The 25,503-nt window shown below is 40.1% G+C and overlaps 1 protein-coding gene across 5 annotated transcripts in view; it reads left to right on the top strand.

Annotated features, from left to right (window-relative positions):
- The first annotated feature begins 2,565 nt into the window (after nucleotides 1-2,565).
- cald1a (caldesmon 1a) overlaps nucleotides 2,566-25,503 on the top strand; it is a 46,347-nt gene continuing 23,409 nt past the window's right edge. For 4 of the 5 annotated variants that reach the window (XR_003298927.2, XM_026362563.2, XM_026362562.2 and 1 more), the window contains exons 1-2: nucleotides 2,566-2,682; nucleotides 24,970-25,055. Coding sequence is in view for 4 of the 5 variants with exons in the window: in XM_026362563.2 (XP_026218348.1) it covers nucleotides 24,979-25,055 (77 nt within the window). In the remaining variant the exon portion in view is untranslated. Of the gene's footprint in view, nucleotides 2,683-23,700; nucleotides 23,851-24,969; nucleotides 25,056-25,503 lie in introns of those variants that run through there. The other variant, XM_026362561.2, reaches the window with a different exon arrangement.

The raw sequence follows: 25,503 nt of genomic DNA, 5'->3' as shown, positions 1-25,503 counted from the left end.
TCCATTTCAAGTAGACGTCTGACTAGGTCCCAGGTTTTCTTTTGTTGTCATGGATATGTTTGCTTTGGAAAATGACATTGAACTTTCATCATTACTTACACCGCTTTTCTACAACAGAATACAACTTTGAAATCAAATCCTTTCCTCACCTCTAATGTCAGTTTCAAGCAAGATGGCAACATAGTCTTTCATCTGTTTAAAACAATATGATGAAATGGGAAAATGTCAAAGGTTTGGTAAAAGCTATGTGGTGTTAAAACCTTTAGAATTGGATCTGAGGTGTTTCATCTGATGTAACATGTTGAAGGGTGACATGCCAGGTAGTTTTGCAATATGAATCACTCTGGCCTGGGGCTCCAAAGTTCTGTGCATCTCTGACAGCATCTGCAAACAGCTCACAGAAAGCAAAACAGCCACGAGCCATAATGTTTCCTACTTGGTTTTTGATCAGATAAACATGGACAAGTATCCATATGTTAAGCGCTACCTCTGCTGGCACTAATCTGGTTAAGACTTATGTGATTGAACATCCATTTGGTTTTTAAAAGGGTTTTTTACAGTCACAGATTTCAATTGCTAAATCACAGAAATACTAACACAGGACCGCAGTCCTGAGCATAAACTGAAGTGTGTAGATGAGGTAAACACCTGAGCTCATGGTGTAAATATAGCAAGTGACCATAAAGCATGAGGCATTATGCTAACTCTAAACATGCCCCAGCTTCGGCATCACTTTTGGCAATCGAATTCTGTCCAGAAGTGAAGAGGAGGTTTCTGAGGCCAAGAGGGCCTTTATTGCAGACCAAGCAGCAATAAAACTCGGATTAAGAATGACAGGTTTATGTTAGAATGCATTATTTTTCAAAGGAATGGGGATAAACAAATTTTGAGATTTGTTGAGCGGAATAGACCTCTAAACCCCCATCCATTCTCTTTGTCTGCCTCCATGCACATGAAGCAGCCACATGCACACAACTCCATTTGCACATCCACGCAATCAGCAGATTGTATTTATTCACTTTATCTTAAACCACCACATAAGAACACCAGTGCATATGGTGCTCATTTCTGCACCAGTGGCCTAATGCTCTTAAGTTCATTCTTTGTACTCAGCATCATTGTTTTAAATGGGAACACAAAGCGGGACACTGTCTCCATGCTGCTGTTTTATAGTAGAAAGTGGAACACTGGGGCTATTGTATTACCTCTCTAACTCCCCGCATTAGAAAAACTGCTGAAGTACAGTACAAATGGCATGGCTGCATTTGGTTGAGGCAATCAAGCATGTCACCACACTTTTATTAGTACACTTTACCTATTCATGGAGAAATTGGTGCTTGATGCGTGATCATATCAAAGAACTGATGCTCAAAGTAAATTCAGGGCCAAAGCTTTTATTGATGAGCAAACTAATTATATTAATTGGCAAGAGGTCTGTAATATAATTGGGTATAAAAAAGAGCATCTTAGAGAGTCAGAGTCTTTCAGAAGGAACGATAAAAGAAGTTCACCAAACTGTGAAAAGCCGTGTCTTCAAATTGTCAAACAATTTCAGAATAATTGGGGGTGCATTAGTGTCTCGGGAATGGGCAGCTTGCACAGCTAGAATGGCACCATCCATGCTGAAAGATATATTGAGGTTTTAGAGCAGCATATGCAACATTTTCAGGCCTTGCATATTTCAGCAGGACAAAAAAGAAATTATAGCATTTTCAATGATTGCATTCTGTTTTAATGTAGATCTTACACAGCGTCCCAAGTTTTGGGGAATTACGATTGTTTTTGTTACAGTGTGATATTAACAATTCACCGAATAAATGGTAAATAAAATGGTTTGTAAACATGATGTCAATGTTTCTAATATCCTGGAGTTGCACATTAATGTACTGTAGCAGCTATATGTTAAGATTAGTTTGAGATTGTTTGCCATGCCGTGTAGTGCACGTCAGAATGAACTGTAATCACTTTTGTCAAACTTTTATCAAATTCCTGCAAAACTACAACCGTAACTATTATTTACATTACATTAAATATATGCTAGCACTGTCATTGTGAGCATGCAGATAAAATGATATGCTATATGCTGTATTTGGGCTCACAGAATGAAGTTATAATAGCTTGTGTGGTTTTTAATATGTATGTAGCTTATTTTTTGGGGGAAAATCAAGTGGTCTGTGACTTAGTTACAGTATAATAGTCATATGAAAGGCAAATGGTTCTATATACTGGGTTGTGTTGCACTGCTTTAAAATAAAAAAAAGTATAGCTAATGTCCTTTTTTTGTGTAAGAGGTACTTTTCATATGATCACTGAATCATGTCCCTGAGGTGTGACCAAAACTGCATGTTATGCCTAAAGGCACTTCAGCTATTAGGCCTGTTGCAGAAGTTCTTCCCCCAGTTGACATATTTTATTTTATTAGTTTATTAATAGTTTATTGTTCATTTTGTATTTTGCAAATGCTTTTTTTTTGTAAGTGCAGCCTGAACAGCAGCTTGGTGTGTAATGTGCAGGCTGGAGACTCAGCCACAGAGTAGATGTGCTATTATGTCTTGCAGGGAGGGGCTTGGAGCGGGTGTCCTATGCTTTTATCACTCAATGTAGTGGAGGACCGACTGCAGACTCGCTCCCTCTCCTCTCTCACTCGACTCAAGAGCTACTCGGTCCCGTTAGGATCCACAGGTAAGCGCATAAAACTTTGAACTGCCTCCATACAGAGCTCTTACTACTTCATAGACGGTCCTAGGGAGAAAGTTGACGACGCACTGACCAGCGAGTGAGAATCGCTGCAGTTATTAGATGCTGGGTGGATGGTTAGTATCGCATCATGGGTTTTCACTGCTCATACTTTTTCACAATCTCTTGGCTTCAAGCCGCTCCCTCTTTTGTGCACTTTCCACTCCAATAGTTAAACTAAAGGGAAAGTGAAGTCACGCTTGCGAGCTCGAACAGCTTTGTGTGTTGGTCCAGCTCTGTCGCCGCGATGGAAAAGTTTGCTTGATCGTGCGACTACACAAAGAAAAGCATATGACCACTCCTGGCTGCGCGCACACTCCTTCAGATTGTTATCGAGCAAAGTATGAAGGGGAGGGAGGTGTCTCCCAACCCGGCCACAGCAGCCGACATGGCACAAACTAAAGCCTGAACCAGCTTTTTAGGGCTGATGTGCGTTGTCAGTGGCTGATCTTTCAGTGCTGTGACCCACACCTTAAAGAAAGGCTGGTTTCTTAAACCATAGCAGCACAATGTGGATGAACCTTTTGAATTCTGACATGTGGAAAGCCTACAGAGTTGGCTGTAGCCAAGGATGGGCCCCAAACTCTGCAGCTACCAGCACACCACATGCCCCTCAAACATCAAACTTGACCATGAGATCATGCTGGGATACAGAAGGTAATTGCCCTTTGGTGTCTGAACCTCAAACACATCCAACCTCTCCTGCAGACAAAGCCCATAGGGCAAGATTGCAGAAGGCAGGCCTTCTCACTCACTGATGAATCCACTTCTCATCATTTCAAAGTATCACATTCTTTACAGTCCCACCACCCTTGAGGCAAGAGGCTCTCTTCAATTGTCATTGTACTGGAGTTGGGCAGCGAGTCTTTTGATCTTGGCTTTATTACATAGTAGTATGTGTGAAGTGGGAACATGGAAAATAGAAGAGGGTAAAGGGATGGAGCTGCAGGTAGTAGATCTCAGGTTCTTTTCTTTCTTTTTTCAATACTTTTGGGCCAAAGACAGTATAACAATGTTCTATTAAACTGAATCTGATAAGTTGCATTTATTATTAGGTGCAGTCAGAATCTCTGGGTTTATGTCTGTTTATGGTGAAGTTTGCATTTTAGCGGACTATTATTACTCATAACTAATGGGTTGAACAATTATCAGTTACTTTCTACAAGTTCTATGTCACTTTTACTTAGCATTCAGCCATTTACCCATTTCTCTTGGCTACCAATTTCAACCATTATCCACCTATTAGCTATTTCAACCGTCTATTCATTATGTTTAGCTTTGTCAACCACTTTTAGCATGCTATTCCAACCACTCATATGTTACTTTTAGGCTATCAACTACACATCCATTACATTTATTCTACTTTTCAAATTACCTTTAATTCTTTAAAGTTGCACCTGATAACTAGGATTCACACCCAGTCATATCCTTTGCATTGAGGTGGTACAGTTGGCTTTATAAATGTATCTACAGTTTAAATCAACCACAAAAGTACTCATGGTTGGAAATTATTGCTCCAGATTTTTTTTCTATGTTTTTGCATGCATATCTACATGCTTACACTCACTCAGCTATATCTAGGCTGAAACATACAAACGGCTGTACACTAAATATATGTAGTGTTTTGTGGAGTACTTACAAGGGAATTTTATAATTGGCACAATATAATATGGCTGCAGAGGAATCTGGAGATAATTGCACAGAGTGATAACAGGGGTTTGGCACTGTAGGGCAAGAGCAAGGGCCAGGGTTAGGGCTGGGCCGACAGGATGTAGGGAACACTGCCATGCATTTCCGGAGTCTGGCTCTGGACTACACAGTACTGTGAAGGCTTCTAGTTACTGTACACCAGTCCCCTCTCCTTCCCCCTCTCTTTTTGCATACACCCGTTTGAAGTTTAATTTTGGATCAATTCATTATTGTGCCTTACTCTCATCATTAACATCTGCTAAAGTGTGGCACATTCATGAATCCCATCTCATAATCCAGCACAGTATCAAGTTCCAAAGCAAGAATCCAAAGTTTCCTTGCAAGGCAATAGTTTCTTACCAACACTGAGCTAAAGCAGCCAACCAAATGGCAAACTGAATTGAAATAGAATGGAAACTGGCAAAGACATTTTTGTATCACAAATGATTAAACCATTCTTTTCCATTTTTAATAAATGTTTACCTATACTGTGTTCAGTGTTGACATTTTCCAAATGTGGTACAGTTTCCAGTGATTGCATGCTGACATGTCAGTCCAAACATACATTGTTTCTGCAGAGCAGGTGCCAGAGCTATTTTCTGGTTTCTTCTCACAATTGACCAGTGAAACTATGTCAAGCATGTTTCCTGTGCACTAGACCTCTTGCCCTTTGACTTAATTTTATGCAGAGTTTTTTGAGTAGGAATATAGTTTGGCATGTAGAGCCCTGCCATGGCTGCAGAACCACAAACAAAATGAGAGCTTTCACTTTTATCAGCAGGGTCCTTGTCATCATGGTGTTCACCACTTGCTTGGAATAAAATTAGCTTAGGTTTTATGTTTGTGTCTTCTGGACAACAGCAGGAGTGGGACAGGTTTCTGTTAATTTGAAATGATTGTGACTGACATGCAGCTAGCGCTCATGGGACTCTAGTCCTGGACTTAAGCCCCACAGCATACTCTCTCTGCTCCCCCTTGCCTTTGAATTTGATAACATGTAATTTCAATGTGCTGCATCCAGAACCGCACACTAAGTTGTATAATATGGTGAACTTGGATGGACTGGCAGATCTCGGGTTGGAAAAGAATTCTTAATTCTTTCACTGAGCAACGGCAGTCAGCAAGTGGTAGGCAAAAACTGGTAGTGCTGCTTAATTGCTTGTGAAGTCACACGAGGGCATGAAACCCTAGATGTTTATTTAGGTCCTGGAAAATATACAGTACGAGTTTTGCAGATGTTTGTGATATGTAAACTTTAAATTCCTGTTATTTGCCATTTTAAGAAGAAAAACCTCTCATGCCATGAAATGTTTCTGTGTGTAATTTAGCTTTTTACTCTGTTTGTTGTTCCTCATTATACAGCCAAGCTGACATGGAACATTTCTGTAGGGAAATATCTATGCTGCTCTTGGATGTTCGGGTGTTTGTTCACTGCACAATTAGACTCTGGTTGTCTCTCGGGTGATGGTAAATGCACACTCTCATTTTTTTCTTCTCTTGCAGTCGTCCCATACCCTGACCTATAATAAATTGAGCGCCAAATTAAGTCTTATTTAAGCAAACCACATTTACATAGCTATTTTCAAGCCACACATCCACATAAAGAATTACACAATGTTCCTTTCTTCAGATCACTATCTTTACTCCTTACTTTCTAAACTATTTCCCAAACTTTGATTCTCCTGACTAAAGCAGTCATGTGGGCATGAAAGACCTGTGTATGAATTCCTCTGGGCTTTAGTCACACTCTGATGAAGAGGGTTTGTTAGATCAGCCTCTCACTCGTGTCGTTTTCTGACTTTAAAGTGCTATCACTCAAGGCCAGATTGTGTAATAGGCAGCACGGCATGTCGGTGTTGGTAATTGGCATATTGGTCTGCCATCTGCTAGCTGCCAGATGCCTAGCTCTGCCAGAAGTTTCATAGCTATAAAAAAAGACTATTGTATGCCTTTTCCCCTAACAAAATCTTGTTTTTTTTTGAAGGTGAGGATTTAATTTATGAGGCAGTCTTGCTTTATATCTTTAAAGGTAAAACCTCCTCCCTTGCTCACGTGGTCTACATTTCATGGGTTTTTTGTGGATGATTGATTGTGCGAGAGTGAGGTCAGTGCTCCTAAGCAGCGCTTCTGATGTCACCCTACAAAGATGCATGTTCTGCCTTCATTCCCCAAAGCGGGTTATTCGGAGAAGTGTACAACACTGTTGAGAGGGGCATTTAGCCTTTGCGCTTCTTCTCGTTTGATAAAACAAGCACAGGAAATGTCTCTGTTAGCCTGATTGGCCTTGTGTTTTCCTTTTGGCGTCCTCCCACTGGGATCTCAGACGTGAACAGTGTGTATCTGTGGCAGAGAAACCACCTTACTTGTCTCTCTCCTAACAGCTAACTTAACTTTCCCTTCACCTTGCTCCTTCCCTTTAATACCAATCTATTCTACTTAAGCCCCTTTTTTCCAAAAAGAAATGGCTACTATAACATTCATTCTCACTTTATCCTACTTTGTGTCTTTGCCAGCTTTCCAATCTCACTCTGTCCTCTCTTCACCTCTCCACTCCACTCCTCTCAGCCTCTCATGTTCATCCCGTTAAGTCCTAGAACTAAACAAACACAGCTAATCAAGAGGCTGTCAAATCACCTTTTAAAAGTCCCATATTTTGAGGTAATGGGGAATTAAGGGACCACGGCAATAATGAAGTGATGTAAATCCCAGTGGCATGTGTGAAAAATACCATTGAGTGTAAACACATGACCAGTGAGATCATGTGTTTACACAGTCAGCAAGGTTAACTGCTCTATGACTTGCATGGGGGGGAAACAGACAGGCCAGTGTGTAGGTCAGTTATAGGCCTGCAGGATTTAAGCTTGTGGCTAGAGAGGTGAAGTGTGGATGGTAACTGTGAAAGACAGCTTGGTAAGTCCATGTTGGATGCTAGCCATCGTGAGGGTGGGGACTGGCAAGAGCGAGTTCAGGCTTGTATGTGGTAATGATGGAAGTGAGATCTTACCTCATACACATAAAACAATCACTGTGTCCTTACATGGGTATTTACATGAGTCAGACGTCCACTGTAATTCTATTTGGAAGAGCTTCTAAGTTGAGAGTGTTCTTTTATTCCAAAATCTGACTATTTGAACATGTATTTTAAGGCAGTGTAAAATTGTGGTGTAAAATCTCAGTGCGGTACGATGTGTATGAACTTTAACTGGTCAAAGATAACGTATTTATTTGGAACCAGGACTGATGAGATAAGTGAGGCTAGACAGTAGACTTGCCTGCAGAAAAATCAAAACAGAGAGCTTAAAGATGATAAAATGCTCTGCACAGCTAAACTGAAGTCAGAAGATAATTCTCTATGGGTTTATCCCTACAAGCACCACCGCTCACATTATTTGATCTATTGTTGATGTTAAAATATTGATTACAAAAGCTTTGAATTATTCTTCGACAATCAAAGACAGAGTGGCAAATCTTCTATTAGTCACTTAATCATTTCATAAAGTAGTTGACTTGTTTCAGCAAGTAAGACAATTATGGTAGTTCATCATGTTTGGTAGTCTGGTATCTTAAGTCAAACCGGTCTAATAGCAAGGCACATTACTGTAAATGGTCTACATCCATCTTTCCCACCTGAATAAACTAGTCAGGCAGCAGCACAGTCTGAGGTCTGTGTCATGGCAGCAGTCGGGAGCAGTGGTAATTGTTTAAGAGTGCATTTATAGAGTGTACTCTTTGTGCCTCCTAATCAGAAGCATACTCAGGCATTTACATATGAGCCTCCGAGGATTTCTCAGGAATGTATTACAAGCAAGGCGAGAGGATCGGAGAGTAAGAAAGCCGACTCTAGTGGGTCACTGTGCTGTAGCCATTTTTTTCCACTTCATATGTCAGTGTCCTGTTGGGAGGGGTTAAGATAAGTGGTGGTAGTGGGGGTGGGTGAAAGTGATTAAGGCTGAAGATCAAAAGGACAGGATGGCTGAGTAACAAATATAAAGGACGTTAGGGAATACTTTCAGTGTTCTCCTTCTTTGTCTTTGAGTCTTGGATACCAATGATTTCTCAAAAACAATAGAAATTAAACAAATCTACATATCTACCTTTTTCAGATTAGATCTTATTTTTGTGAATTCATTTCAGTATGCATTAGGTAATTTGTCAATTTTTCCTTTCTGTTCTCTAACTTGAGTCTGGCAAGGGGACAAGGAGAACAAAAATATGGCCTCAGAAAACCATTTTAATCAGACAGTGCTCCACAGGGACAGAGGCTGGCATAGGAGAGCTCTTTACTTCATCAGAGTTCTGCCAGTGGTGATTGGGAGAAACACTCAGTCAGGATTTTATTGAATAACCCCAGCTATGTACTGGAGGGGCTTTACTGTAATAGAGCAGCTCTATGACTGCCAAGGTGACAGCCAAATGGTACTTATTAAACTAAGGGCTGATTCATACTATATGCCCTACTGCAGTTTAACCTTGTTGGGAGCTTATGGTTTGGCTTTAATGCTGAAGTCCAGTCACATTTTTATGACTGAGATACATATGCATGCAATTGTCCTTTGATCAGACAGTTCAGAAATTTCCTACGTGAGAAAACATGTGAGTACAGTTATTTAATCAAGGCAGTAATTCATTTCATTCATCTTTCAATTTAAGTTGTAATCTCCACTTGAACTTTGTGTGTGCTGACTAGTATAGATGAAAGCTTTTTTGGAGATGCACATTAGCACTTCAACAGAAACAGCCCCTGAGATACTTTGCTATTCAGGAATAATAGCTGTGTGTCCCATCGTCTCTCCCTATTTACCCAGTACACAGTTCTCTGCACAAATTGAGCATGACATCTAATGGAGTGTGAGCATGGATTAATTGTCCCCGCATTTAGACTAATGGCTCCTTCTCTTCTGATTAATGATGACACATGTTATGCGGAGGACAGCCAAGCTGAAACATCTGAGTGCTTTATGTTTAAATGATATATTTCATATACAGCTGAAATGATTAGTTGATTAATTGATTAGACAGTCAAAATAAGAATACTTTCAATTTTCATACATCAGATATTGATGGTTCCATCTTCTCCATTTTGAGGTATTGCCACTCTTTCCAGTCTTTAGATCTCTTTGGATTTTAGTCTTTTGCTGGTATTAAAAATCTATTGCCTTAGGCTCAGGCAAATTATGTTGATTTTTCATTATTTTCATTATATTCTACTTATGTTTTACATACCAAATAAAAACAGTTTTAAAGCTCTATACTAGAAAAATGATTAACGCCTTAAGCTATTGAATAGCACAGACCATTCTTGTATTATTCAATACAAAGTGACAACTGCAAAGTTTGTGGAAAGTTCATTATATTGCTTGTAGGAATCGGTAGTATTATTATTAGTATTAGCAATTTAATTGGCATATAATGATATTAATAGTTAATGGATCATTGCATTAGTTGGGTTGGTGAAGAAGGTACAAATAGTGTGTAAAAGGGATTTGGTGATGTATGCCCATTCTGGCAGGCTTCATTAGACCTTGCCTAACGAGAAACAAAACACCCAGACGCCCCCCCAGAACAATGGGTTCTTGTTGGAAAAGAGTCTGCATCTCATGTATGATGGAGTCTGGCTTGTGTCTCAGCAGATTTTTCATGAGACGTGGTGTGCCCGAGTCAAGCCCTGAGGCCCGCAGTGCGACTCAGTACTGTGACAGCCACCTGGGAGACCACCTTGGAAAATGGGCCCCTATTAGTTCAGGTTAGACTTAATGACCAGTAATGATACGCCAGCCAAGCCAAACTGTGTAAAAGGGCTCTGGGCAGGCCGAAATGAAATACCAGTCACTCAAGCTCCAAACATAAACACAAGGTGGGTGGTGGGTGAGGGTGAATAGGTATGCCTGTAGGTGCGTGTCAGTTCGTATGAGGTGGTTCAGACATTCGACTGCATATTTGAGAGCAGAACTGGCCCAGGTGGAGGAGACCTTTTTTTAGGGTTAGGAGATGGGTGAACCCCCTATGGACAGATTAGTTATTGACTGTGGTTTGGATTTATTTCCATTTAGCCCTGCTGCTTTGTGAACCAAATCTCATTTCCAGTTTTGCCATCGGCTAAAAAAAAAAAAAAAAGCTTATAGCAACCTCAAGTGAACAACCAGAGAAACCTCCTAAGAGCCCCGCTCAATTATTTACAATTTCATGGCTGTCTGAGATATGTGTTATTCTAATAAATTTAGGAATTAGGAGGCTTAAATACTGCACATATATTAACCTCTAAAGCTGAATTTCATCCTCAATTTAGTGGTAAATGCCACATCATACTAATGGCATTCAAGGATGATTGCGTCTTCCGTGGTCTAAATAGTCTGTGGCCGGGAATTAGCGCCGGCATCAAAAGTAAGAAACGCAAGTATTTAAATTGTATGGATGGATATAAGTCAATCAGCCACTGAATAAAATGGCTTGTAGCTTCCAGGGAGAAGGAGCAGCACAACCTCTAGGCCTGTAGAAGGCATAAAGAGAAACCTAATGTAATCTACAATGAAAGATACAAAGACAGAGGAAGAGAGAGAGCTTTGTTATGTCTCATGAAGCTCTAGGGTTTCCTGGAATTTCTGGCAATGGATCCCAAAGTCACATAACCACAGAAAGAGAGAAGAAATGGAAACAGACATGGGGTAACTCTCATGAAGGACACGTTCAAGGCTGCTCTGCATGTATGAAGATCTCTAGTGTTTGCACTGGTGGTCACTTTTGCAATGAACACAGCACAAACATACAAGAAGCAAAGAGAGTATGGGGGATATACGTTACCTACAGTGGCGTTTACCTGCAGATTAATAAACCTAGCCTGAGATTGAACTTCGAGGCTAAAAATGGCTAAGAACAAAACATTGGACTGTTCTGAAGTGGCCTTGTTGGAGCTTTCTCTCACTCATAATGTGCATTCACTGATTCAAAACCAATGCTTATGCTGTAATATCTTGTAATTGATACTACAAATCACTGAAAGATAGAAAAAAATGCCACGTTTTCCACAGGAGGATGATGTTTGTTGGGATTTCATCTTTGCCTAAATAAAAGAGCTCCACATTTCTAGTTCTTGTCATGATATCTGTCAGCCAGAGTAGATGAATTGATATTAAGGCTAGTTTAACCTGCTGAGTTTTGTGCTGACTTCTGCAGTCCTTTGTCAAGAGCTGTGCTATTTCTTTTTATATTACGAATACATACCTATCCTTCTTATAACAATTGCCTTCCGTGTGCTCTTTACATCCTCAATTTATACCACCTCATAGTTGAGAGTAGAGAAAGTGTGAAATTCATGAAGTTCCGTGCAATAATCAATCTCAAAGAAATACGTAGAAGAATGAGTGCTGCACAACTGCTGGACGTGTAGTAGAAGTAATATTGAAAATTGTGTTAATATGACACCACAGTACCAGTTTGTGCTGACTGTAGAGGGTAGTGATATAATGCAGAATTGTACAAAGCAATGCACAAAAGACAGGGAATTAAAATATTGCTAGCTGATGTGAGAAAAGAAAAGAATGCACTATAATATTCAAAAATACCATCATTTTAAACGTTTTATGAAAAGTGCTTTTCAAGTATTTGTTAGGCCTAAAAGCCTCACTTTTTAGCAATTGATGTGAATACTAGGTTAGAATATTATGTGTAATTTGAAATGTTGTGCTCAGAATGACAAACAGGTAATCATCACTAAGCTCTACCGCTCCTCTCAACTCTACCATCCCCTTTATAGGATCTATAAGTGCACTGTGTTGGTTTTGTGGTCCGAACAGGTTTTATTTAGTATCACTGTCATCAGCAGTGTTTTAGGAAAAAAGTACTATTAAACAAAATCACCAAATGAAGAGAGACAACTTTTTGCAGCTAATGCATCAAAAAAGCTGTTTCCCCCAGGAAACAGGGAGACCAACATAGGGCTAGTATTTAAACGCTGAGAAACTCGAAACGTAAATGTAGATTCTGCAGATTAAGGTAACTATAAGGTAGACTAATAGTGATAGACAGTGCAAATTATTCCTGTTGATACCATACCAGTTATCTTCTCTTAGTCACTGCCATGGCAACTAAAGCCCAATTATCAAATGTGCTTCTGCTTAGAGACGTCTTTTAGTTTCAACACCTGGCTGAAGAGTCCCAGCACGTCAAAGCTTGGCCTCACATCAGTTCACTGAGAGCATGTCAGGGCCACACGAATGCCTAGAGTTAGAGAAAAAGAGAGTGAGAGTCTTAGGACTAAAACAGAACATGCCTCACTGTCTCAGTAGAAAGGCTCTCTATTAACATTCCTTTTTCTGACTGTGTATATTGAGCGTGTTTCTTGTCTGTGCGTTCCCTGAAGAAACCATCAGATTCCTCCTTGTAACACTGAACTGAAAGCACTGTCAGGGGATCACGCCACCTCTCCACAATCCACTGTGAGTAATAGACCCTCTGGGTCAGGTCATCTTGCTCGCTCGCCATCCCACCCACAACACCACCCGTTCCTTAATCTCCTCCTATCTTGCTCCAGGAATGCAGCCCCTTATTTTGAAAAATACCTTGTCATTTAATACCCTTGGAAAACCTGGAAGCACACTTCAAGAAATTGGCATTCCGCCGCTCGATTTACTGACTTGCTTGTTAAAACAAGGCAAGAAAGATAAAGATTTGACATATTGGAGGGACTTAAATAAATATGTTCTCTGTGGATGTGATTTTCATTGTGTTTTCCAGATAGGGCGTGCAGGAAAAAAGGCAACCTCGTGCAGCATTTGCACACAGTTTACGTGTTTTTCGACAGGCTCTCAGGGTGTGGGGGCATTGCATCAAGCTTTTTAGCCTCACTCTACCCTCATGTATGTTTCCTCGTAAGGTATGATGGGGAAGACACCCTCTCTTGGTGTGGTTTTTCTCTGCCACATAAATCACTCTGCCTTTTCTGTTCATTGTTTTTATCCTTCCGATTTTCTCTCCTTCCACCAAAGTATAATTGCTCTACAGCCACAGAGCGCCACACGGCCACTGTGACTGAAATATGACTTTTATAGGAAGTATGTCAAAATGTTCAGCAGAACAATTTTCCTTCCTGTTTTTTGCACGAGACACATCACATCAGGAACCTCTTAAGCTTTATGAGAAATACATTTTTATGTCCTTCTTAATGTTTCCAGCATGTCATGTTATTACCCGTGTACCAAAAGCTGTGGGCTCCTGTGGGTCATGCTAACGATGCATACGTTTACATTTTAGTCACTGAGCTTTGGTGCCTATCCCTAGTGACTTATAAAAATGGTACAAGTTACAAATTTTCATTAAGGCCCTCTCCATCAGATATATTATATATCTAATATATCTATATATATATGTATGATCATAAGATCATACTGAAGGTTCCTGTTTGTTTCATCCTATTTTTTTATTGCCATCAGCTGGATAAACTGTTCTTAGCTCTGTTGTAGGCAGTAGCAGTGCTTAGACTAAACCCACTATATATCCCTGGTCAGCTCACTAGTAGCAGATTAATGCTCTGTTGAGGAGACACAGACTCCTGCTCGGGCCTCATTTACTGAGACAGAAGGCAGGTGTCAAGACACACTGTCCTGAAGGAACAAAATGAGGCTGCCTCTCCCCTGGAAATGGACACGAGAAAGATGACAATGGGATTCATGACAAAGCACATGTTCTTGTGTTCAGTCTAAAAATAGTATTTGAGCTTAAAATGAGGGGGAAAGCCAGAGTTGTCAACTTGTTATCACAAGTACTAACATTATTAAATGTGGCAAAATGTGGCACAATGTGGCAGATCATTACAGTACAATTGTACCAGAGCTTCCTTATATTGTTTTGAATTTAAAATTGTGAAATTACAGCACTTCGATGGCATTATTTATTACTGTTTTAAAATTAATAAGGATTTTTAATTCATTGAGGTTGCTATCAGCTCCTCTTTCTTTGCTTTCATTTAGCAGCTGTCTGTCATTACTTATTCACAATCCCATTTAGTTAACCTAAAAGATGTCACAGTGGACCCTACGATACTAACAGTCTTGATGATGTCCTTATGTCCTTGATTTATTTATCAATATTTCCCTGTCTTCTCTGAGACCATTATAGTCTAATTTTGATGCAGCCCCCTTTATATCATGTATATTTTGAAATCATGTTTGATCTCAGAGATGAAGGCTTGACTGTAATGTCCTTGTGGATTTACGCAACAGACTCTTAATATCGCATGTCAAGTGGAGGGGTGCATATTTATTGAGATTATTTGACATTCTTGATATTTGCAGCAGAATATCTGATGTTGTTTTTTTCAAGGGGATGCTTACATAAGAGGGCTGCAGTGGTGAAAACTAAAACTGCCTGGATCCTGAGCAAACAGGAGAAGAAAGAAACAGGGTGGCTTGTTTATGTAATGCAAAGACTCCATTCTTCAAATGAGTTATTTAATGTTTTTAACACTGAAATAATGTCATGATGCTAGTGGTAGCAACTCTTTTACCAACAGGTTATGTCTTCACTTTAAGGAGGTGCAGCTACGAGTAACTTTATGCTTGAAATTACAGCTTTGATGTTTTACAGACATGGACATTGAGCAGTGCAACCCAAAAAAAGAGAAAACCAAATAACATCCATAAATCGGCTTGGACATCAAAGACAATCCAGAACTTGTATCATCACGTTTTTAGTGTTATTCAGTTGCAGATCCAGTGATAGGTATCTGCACGTGTGCTACTATGAACTAGTAATAACTAGGTCTGCATGTTTTAACTGCACCCAGATTTTGAATTATGAATATACTTTATACTAAAAATAGTTTTGACAAGAAAGCGAAAAAGCCTTTTCAAAACATAAATCTGTTAAAATGGAAGAGAAAGGTTGAGAAACTTGTTGAGCTGAACAGTTTTGTGAAAACAGAAGCTCAAGTCTTTTTATTTACTGCTTTGTTCTGGGCTGGCTGCAAAGTTGTTGTTTTTTTTTTTCATCTTCCAGAAGTCTTCGTCCAAGCTATGCAGCTCACACAAACTTCAAGCTATGTCCCAGATCATTTGTTTCTTGTGAAATAACATGCCCGCATAAAAACATTTTTTGCAGCATGGCAGTGGTGGAATGTCAGAGCCACTCCATATAGCGAGGGGGACCAGATAAACAAACCATTTCTAACTTAAGCAGAGGACTGTGGCGTTTGAGACGGCTGCTTTTTCAGCAAAAGGAATGTTCCCTTCCAGGGGGGGCTCCGACACAAAGTGCACTGCTGAGACTCCAGTATAGAGCTCATATGTGAAAGTAAAGAAAGCTTTTGTGTGTCTGTGTGTGTGTGTGTGTTTTAAAACAAAATGGCTGTGAAGTGAAAAGATCAGTGCGCCTCTCTGTCATGACTCCCGAGTCATGCAGGTGAGCGCGTATGTGCTCGACGGTGCTCACTGCAGTGTCACGGCAGGTCCAACATCACCATCAGTCATGCTGTTTTGAGAAGCAGCCAGCTCTGTGGCCACTGCGTAGTGAGTGTGAGAGCTCTATCTCGCTGTGCACACAGCATGCAAGAAAACCTTCCCTTTTTTTTTTCTTTTTCCCAGTTTGGTTACGGGAAAAGGCAGCATTTTTTCTTTCCATATTTGGTCATATGGAGCACCGCCAGTGAGCAGTAGCCTTTTGATGCTGTACAAACATCCCTATTTTGTGTGGGATTTGTACTTTTTGGAATGCTTTTTCTCCAATTCTGCTGGATTGTGGGTATGGCATTTGAAAGTGCACTTTTAAAAGGGACACAAGCCTTTTAAAATTCAAAGACATGAGAGGAATTGTCCTGGTGTTTCACAAATAAGTTGCCTTTTTGCAGTATTATCTGCAACTGGGGCAGCAGGAATCCGACTCCTAATGCAAATGTCCCTCTTCAAACCAACATTTAAAAGTAGGACGGCGTTTATAGCACTTTTAAGCCAACTGCTATGCCAACTCTTCTCAGGCAGTTATTTAATTTGCTAATTTGGATCAACAACTGACAAATAAGAATGCATCATCTTATTTTAGTGGTTAACTTTAAAGAGCTCCAAGTAAGACTTTGAAATCTGCTGAAGTTGGAATTCATTTAGACTGCCACAAAAATGAGACTAAAGATGATATGTTTGCAGTTCAAATTGAACATCTGTGTGCTGAAACCTGCTGAAAAGCTGTGAGTATCAGATGATGGATATGGCATGTTGGGGTAATGTTTTTATTGCAATTTAAGTGTGACTTAGCTTCAGGCATGAGGTTTAAGGACGCATAAACAGTCGTCGGTGAAGTGCAGGTGTTTTCAGCTGTGTCCCAGCAGAGGAGGGGAGGTCATAATACATTCAGATGTAATGCAGCCTAAAGTGTGATGAACAGTGCAAAACTCTCATCCATTTGCAGGACCCAGAGAGGAGAAGATATTAAAAGAACAGTGAGTCATAGTCTAAATATATGACAGATGACAGTGTGCTCAAAGTTTAGCAAGGTTATCGTGCTGACTGTGGAAAAAAAAACACAGGATTGAAGAATGCTACTAAGAGGGTAATTTGTTTTTATCAGAGCAGCACACAAGTTTAGAAAGTATCAAACTAGAACTTCCTTTCCAAAATGGATTTGTCATTTTTGAAAGATAAATTAAACACATGCTATTTATTATTATGTGGAGATTACAACATTGTCGTGAAGGCTTTGAGTTACACAGTACCGTAAAGGCTAATTTGATCGTAGCATGTGGGGGTATGCTCGGCCATCATTTCAATTGGTTTTGATAAGTAATTACTAAAATCTGGGAACATGGAGACATCACTACAACAAAGTATGTCAGGGCAAGAAACACAAGTAGTAAAAGGATCACAGTGGTTGTAAACAAGTCAAGAGTCGAGCTATAATATGTAAGCCACCATATTTGGAAGTAAAACCACACAGAAGCACACAATATGTTGCTAAGAATATTGACTGCACAGAAAAAAGGGGGCACGCGTGATCCATGTAGGTGAAAGTTGAACCAGAAAGTTGGTCTTTAAAGTGACACAGTGTAGGTTTTGCAAGATGAAACCACAACAGCTTGCTGTTAGAAATTAAAAGTACAGTAAATGAAAGAAGACATTGTTGCTCAATTGATTGCAATCTGGGCTTCAGCGGCTCTAGCTTTTCTTGGTTTGATATGCATAATTGTCCTCTGTGTTATCAGTTGTTGGGGGTTTATATTTGGCAATTTCATATTTGTTTTTCATCTAGTTAAATTATTTTTTTTGCCATTTTTCAGTAGTTACCTACTAAAACTACAAACAAAGATGACATTTTTTTGTTTAGGTATCAGAGTATGTCAAGAAGCTGGATTTTGAGCTTACCTGTGAAAAATATGGGGCTATAGTTTCTAATGGACACTAGAAGGCAGGTCTCTGACTGATGGACATTCAATATAAAACCAAAACTGACATCTGTATTAGGGTATTTTCTGTTTGTCGCATGTGGTGTTTTGTACTTATTTTGAATCGCATGCACATTGTCAGTTTGATAATTTTTAGTAGTTTGAACTACTTTTTCCTAAGTAGCTTTTATTAACCGGTCAGAATTCCTCCTCCAAGGCAGCTTGTAGTGAGATGTAATTAGTAGCTTGCAAAGTATATTATTCTTTAGGGTTAGGGTTATCCTTTAAGGAACCCGGATCTTGACTTTTCTCACTGGTTGTACCTAAGTGACCATATACTTTCATGCATCAATCCGAGTTTAACAAAAATGTAGTTAGTTAACCATCATGACACATACACACAATCCTAATGAAACACATCAGCTGAGGTTTTTGAGCATTCAACTCATTCCTTTGAATGTTGCATATTGTAGATTTTCTTTTTGGGTGCTGGTTAATCACAGCAGTGTGTAGTTTTGTGTGTGTGTGTGTGTGAGTGTGAGAATAGATAACCTCAGTCAGACTGTCTCTGTATGTGTGATTCACAGGGCACAGGGATGTGTTATGGAATGTGAACTATTGTCTGGGAATGTAGGAGTCTCCTTTTTCTTCACCAAATGGAAACTTACAATCTTAAAAGTTCAGGTCTTTTCCCAACACCAATGTACATTTTCCCTTTACCGCTCTGAGGAGATAGTTCGGCGATTTGAGGGAAGATTGTGCCTGATCGCCTTATCTTAGGGTCACTAATGACGGTGCCTCTGAGGCATTCAAGGTCCCAAGCCAATTTCTTCCACTAACCCTCAAACACATTGGCACATTATCCTGCTGCATTTCACTTGTCACAGTGGCATTAGCTTCTAAGGCATGTCTGTGAATACCTCCCGCTCATGCTTGGTGAAATTTTTCCTCATTGGATCTGAAGCCACAAAAATTTGTTTTGGAGGAGGTAGAGTGTGAGCGGAAAGCAGATGGTATTGAGATTGAGCTGAGCTCTGATGGAGCCACCTCATATGCAGCCCAGAATATATACAGTAGTGATGGCTGAAGTCTTTGACTTGACAACAGAAGCTCTTGTAGTTGATAGTCACATTTTGCAGAAACACACACAGACGTGTACACAAAGAAGTTTGGCTGATAGGGCATGTCTGAATCTATTAAAATGTAAACCAAGCACTAAGTTTGCTTCATAACAAACCATTCACATACAGTGAGGTGCAGCTGTTGACTATGCTCATGTATTCTGGTCCAAGATGAAAGAACATCACAGAGAATGGCAATGAATTGTATAAATACTGTAGTCATGTGATGAACACTAACATAAGTGCTTGTTCCAGCAGATCTCTCTCAAAACATCATAGGGTTAATTAAAAGTAGAGTTAACCCAGCTCAGTACTAAGGAAAAAAAACACCATGAGAGAGAAATAGAGTGGAGAACACACAGAAGGTTTTAACAGAAGATATGTCATCTAAAAGAAACATTTCATTGTCTATTAAGCACAGCTAACAAGTTTCTACATTTGATTTTATCCTTGCTTATTCAGTAGGTCAGAGCCTCGGCCTGTTGTTCTTATACAGTGGAAATTTTGTATAAAACTAATTTTGATTTATTACATTACAAGAAAACTGGTAGAATAAAAAGTGTGAATGTTATGTTATTTTCTTGTATTTTGCAATGGGCTATCACTAGCTTTTTGATATTATGTCAATAGTAACAGAGAGCAGTGTCTCAGTGTCCCTATTGTAACTTTGACTTTGTTCAATAAAAATATTTTGCAGAAAAATAATAGGCTTTGAAAGGCAGGCAGAGAAAGATGACAGATGAAGCTGAGAGAGGGACAAGCGGAGATGGAAAGAAAGAGAGAAATTCTTGGCCTTGCTGTACCAGAAATCTCCAGTGAATTTATGAATGCTCATCCACAGCCGCTCTGCATCCTGGAACTGTAAACGTGTTAATGCTGGCGAGGCCTCGATGTGCAAGAGGAGGCACATAGCACAAAGACCCACAACCACAAGGCCAGCTTTCCAAACACAGCTCTGTAGGTGGTGATGGATATCACACATGTATGCACATTTACTGTATCATAAACACACGCATGCTGTACTAGCAGTGACCAATCATTTACCCCATCTTATCCCATACATACATGCACATACACAGATACACACATATAAAATATAATTTTGTTTGTTAAATACTGTTTATAATGATGCACACACTCTCACCCACAGGCTGAACACATTTTAACTGCCCTGTCAGACTACTCTCAGGAGACTCCTTACCCCTGCAGAAAATGTTCAGTTTACCCAACTCAAACTGTCCCCAGAGCCTCAGCCAAAACAGCTGTGCACTACCTACAGGCATGCAGTATCACTCTCTACCCCTCTGTTTTACTGCAGAGGCTTTTAACTGTGTGATAAAATGATGACTTTAACTTCACCAAAATACATTGACAAGATATCGTAGCTTAGGCTTGGACTATTTATTTGCTCAGGGTATCTCTTTCCCCAAAATGAATAAGTCTCTTTCACCTCTTGTTTGAAGTTCTAAATGCCTTGTCAACAGTTTTACATTGTGCCCTATTCAGTGGTGGTCTATGGGGAAAATGCATTTAGAAGACAGGGAAATTGTTTTGCTGCAGTTTAGATACTGGGGCTAATTGTCAAAAAGGCAGACTGACCAGCTCTTAGGTCCAGCTGTGTTTTTAAAAATGCATTCATGATGCATGGTAAATGCAGGAGCATGCATCAGTGATTCACAGAACATAACATGGGTGGCAAAGATAATATGTAACAACAGCTAGGACAGAAGCAGAAGAAGAATAAAATGACTTCCTGACAATGTGTTTCAGTCAGGGACCACTGATTGTAAACTAACTTTTCAAGATAAAAGCCCAGAGGTTCTTCAAGCTAAGGTGACTATTAGACAAAGACTGTATAGCTGGCATTTCTGATGTGAAGGAGAGATGAATCATATCTGTCAAGATGGTCTGGCAGACCCATGACAGATATAAAAAAAAGCAATCCTGTTGTCACAAAGTCTGAAGTTTGTCAGTATGTGGAGAAAATTGTATTTTCATCAGCTGGAACGTTTGACTATAGAAGCCCAAAGCTTTTGTCTAGTTGATAGGTGTAGACAGCTAATGTCAAAATACTGACATAACAGAGCTTGATTCTTTCATTGTCTATTCTACAGCACATTTTCCCCAAAGTATTTACCATTATCTCTGTGATATAATTTATGTTGTTTGCAGCAGTGAGAACACATTTCTCTATAGAGTTTGAGTCTGGTCTTCTAAGGTAGTCTGTAATTTCGACTGGTTAAAGAGTGGAAGCAGTTCATGGTTTACCAAGCGCTGTAGCAGGTGGGCAAAGTATTTCCTATCATTGATGCAAAGATTAGAAAAGCCCAGCTTTTTGTCAGCGCGGCTTTCACTTTTCAGATTATTAGAATACCTCTCTTCACCTGGGCAGCTGCACAGCTGTGACTCTGGAGCTGGACTTTTAACCTCTCTTCTTCAGAGATGAATGTGTTCCTGTGGAGGCCAAGAGGAGGAGGGAAGCAGTACTTGTAGCATGGCGGTGTTTGCTTCAACATCCTGATTTTGTAAGAGAAACTCTAGTAACAACATACAGTTTACTTTTTTTTATGGTAACTCCAGACTAGGTTTGCGTTTCCACTGTTAAATGACGCAGCTCTTTAATGTTTCACAACAATCAAGCTGTATACAGGATGTATGCAGTGTAAACAGTGTAAACCTGAATTTATATACATATATTTCTGACAAAAACAACTGCAATACTAATGCCATTAGCTGCAGCTCTACTACATTAGTGCTAATTAGAAAATGTTCTCATACTAATATCCCACTCACAAACATAACTTGCGCCAAACTAGTTTTTACTTGTTGATCTTCACATTAATTCCCTTCAATGAGCGACCAAGACACTGCACACAAGATCCAGAAGATGACTTGTTTTTCACTGGCATGTGAATGAATAATTTACAGGATCTTTCAAGTTCTGTCTGCTAAAATGAGTGTTTAAATAGGAGCATTCCTTGCATAGTTCCACAGCCATAATGTGGAGATTAATGTGTTTGTCTGAAGGTTGCAAGGGGATAGTTGCTGTGAGTATCACAGTCACAAATCTGACCAAAAAGCTTCTCTTCTCACAGATTGCTAAGCCAGTGTTAGGAGCATTTCACTCAGGCCAAAAATAGATCCACTTCTGGCCCGTACTTATTCCTCAGCCCAGCTCCCAGACTTTAGCTTGATCTACTTTGTGCCTCATTTGGCCGATAGGGGCTCATTGTTTTGCTGCTTTTAACTCAAGACTTCGTGAGAAGATAGAGGCATTGTATGATGGTGTAATCCCAGTGGCTGGCAGGATAATATCAACTTGGCTTTTAAGGCTTTTTAAGAGACTGGCACTTAGACACTGGGTTCTGTGCCAGGGTCTGGCAGTCTCGACAGGTAGTAATTTGACTGGTAAATGTGTCATTATAGCCATTGTAGAGGGTTGTGGCAGACAGGGAGAGAGAAAGAAGAGGAGGAGGGGGGGGGAACGACAGAAGTGGATGAAATGGATGAAGACAAATGGAGTGAATGGACAGATGCAGCAAATTTAGGAAGGAAGGAGTGGGTTTACAGTGGACAGGCTAAGACAGGCAGAACTTGTAAAAAGTCTGAAAGTGTCACAAACTTGTGATTCCAGGTTGTTTAACTTTATGGAATCCTGTCTTTCTCTCATTCTTGTTAGCTTTTGCAAGCTGTGGGTGGTCCGTTCAGTGGTAACAGTTACATGTCTGTGTCTCAACGGGTCCCTTTTCTGCTGACAGTGAGGCCGTGCTCCATGCAGTCTTAGATTTATTGAACAAACCATATTCACACAACCGAAATTAGTGTAAGAATATAATTATTTCACATGTAAAGTTGTTTGGTGATCCACTGTGATCATTTAGTTTGAAAGCCATGTGATCACCTTTTAAGAATAAATGACTTGTCTTTATAATGATCTATAACAAAAACTGAATACCAAAGGAAAATGCAATCATCTCAGCATAAATCAAACATTACTTGCAACAATAACTCAAACAAATTTTCATACTGCCGTGCTTGCATTACTAATAACTTTGTCTCCCTTTGCGTCGCTGGTTCGCGGAAGTATGTGATTAAACTGGTGATGTTTGGAGGCCTTGTCGGTTTTAGTTATTGCTGTCATTTTATCATAATTATGGTTTTATGAATAGCACCAACTCAAACTGCTAATTGCCCCCCCCCCCCCCCACCTTCAAACGACACTAACTGCGCTTCTAAACACAGAGACTGAATTCTTGTGGTATTTTAAATAGCTTTCCCTCTTTCCAAGTCACGGTGGAATAGCAGGGGTGACAACGCTGTGTTTACTGCACAGACGGGGGAGGAGACTCACTGAGAAGATGCAGTAGGGAGGGTAAGGCATGGGGAATCCCTTGGAGCATTGCTTTCTTTTACCATGCCTCTCCTGTGTGTGTATCCTGTCCATCTGTATGCTCATTAGCATGCTTATAACTGTAAACACGCATACAAATGCTTTAATTTTGCTACTGCGTGCTTGTGTGCATACCTGCATACAGATCTCTATGCATAAAAAGACTTTCCAGATGGACAAGAAAGCAGGCAGGAAACATGCGTATAGCACACAGTAAGCTGGGCTCCAGAGAGGAGCCCTACAACGAAGTTTAGCCAAGCTCTGACATGTCGGTAAACAACACAGGAAGAGTTAGCAACAGAGATAGGGAAAGACAGAGATGAGGCAGCAGAGGGAGGGCGTGAGGGGGTAAGACTGAGGGAAAGAAGGAAGAAGGTCGCTGAGGGATGGAGGGAGGGACAACTAACAGGGAGGGGAAGGAACAGGCATTTGCCTTTTCTGTCAGGAAAGGCCAGACTGTGGGAGACTGTTGCATTGTGTCTGTGCTTAGAGAAGACATCGTGAGGAGCTGGTATGGTGTGAAGGAGAAGGGATTGTTTGAAGGATAAATCAAGGTATGACAAGCACAGTTGCTCTTTCATTTCTCGAGATTTGTCCTACTGCACTTCAAAGCATCTTATTTTCCGCCTCACTTGTTGAGTTCGTACTCATGTTGTACCACAAAGTAATTGGCACTATCGAGTATACAGACGAGTATTTCCAAATGACTTTTCACACAGCGGTGTCCTTTTATTCCATGAGCTGTCACACACTTTGTCTTTTACACTGAACTGCTCAGTTAGCATCTGTTTATACTGCTCCAGTGTACAATGGAAGTAGTGCTGGTGGTTTAGCTGGGATCATAGATGTATGATGGGAGGCTCAGCAGCTCCTGGGTGGTCTCCGTACTTACAGCATGGCCAGTCACGTATCCTAGCAGGGTATTTTTAGTGAGAGTTGCTCTTCTAACTTTTGCTTGTTAACAGATTGAGTTAACATCCTGTTGGTGTCTTTCTCCTCTGTTTTTGTTTCTACTCTTTTTTCCTTTTTATTTTCTAAATTGCATTTCTTTGATGACTACCAGTCAGTATTGTGGACTTACAGATTGCACTTAATGTTTTAATCCATGTTCATTTCCGTGGTTACAGGTGGTATCCTATTTTGCAGGTACATTTCTGAAGAATGATTGTTGTTAATGTTAAAAAAAAGTGGTGTTTCCTGGGTTTGCTTCTCAAAAAAAGCCATCTTCATTAGCAGTAACTTTATACAGCTCTGATACGGTGTGAAGAGATTGAACAGTGAGGTGGATACTGATGAGAAGAAACTAAATATTTAGTTTGACATGCGTTCCTTCTAACTGCTGACTTCCATTTCTGCCTGTGCACGTGAAGGCAGTTTGAATCCAGTACAGAATACCGGACATAGCCATGAACAATTACAAAATCTAAACATATAAAATGACCAGAGGCTTCAGTTGGAACTATTGAAAATATGCTTTGGTTTCATTAAAATCAGAAAAAAGTATTACAGCTAAAAATCTGGTGCTTTGCTAAACCAGATATCAGGCTTTATTTGACTGGTGAACCAGTATTACTGCTTTCTCCAGAAGCTAATAAGAATGTGTTTCCTTTCTTTCCTGTCTTCCTTCCTGAAAGTAAATTAACGTGTTTGTGTTTGGCGATGTCATCCCACAGGGCACAATCATGGAGGAAATGGACTTTGAGCGGCGCCGGGAGCTGAGGAGACAGAAGCGAGAGGAGATGCGCCTGGAGGCTGAACGGTCAGACCCATTGGATTGTCTTCCATTTACTTCTGCAGAACAGCATTCCAGGATTTCACATCTTATCTCTTGTAAAACATAAAGTCTTGCACATTAGATTTATTTGTAGTTGCAGCTATAGATGCCCTGCAGTCCAGGGGGGGGGCATTTAGGCTCTTAATACTTAGGTTGTGTGAAACTGAGGGAGCAACTTGTGTTGTGTAATGAAGCTGTGGCTGTCAATGCACTTGCAGCTCCTCTGATGTTCATGCCAAGTTGGAACGGGAGTGAGCTAGCATTAATAGCTTAGTTCCTCCTCTAGGTCTTTAAAAACATCGTTCAGCAAATATTGGCTTCCTCAGCACAGACTAAAAGAATAAAAAAAAGGTTGATAAGAAATCTGATAAGCAATGTGATGACCTTTAAGTGGGAATGTTCAATCATGCTCCCACTTTCCAATTTTCTCTCC

This window comes from Anabas testudineus, chromosome 23, assembly GCF_900324465.2.
Source record: "Anabas testudineus chromosome 23, fAnaTes1.2, whole genome shotgun sequence".
Classification (NCBI taxonomy): Eukaryota; Metazoa; Chordata; class Actinopteri; order Anabantiformes; family Anabantidae; genus Anabas; species Anabas testudineus.
The sequence above is the reverse complement of the archived record's forward strand: the minus strand, read 5'-3'. Positions and strand labels throughout refer to the sequence as shown.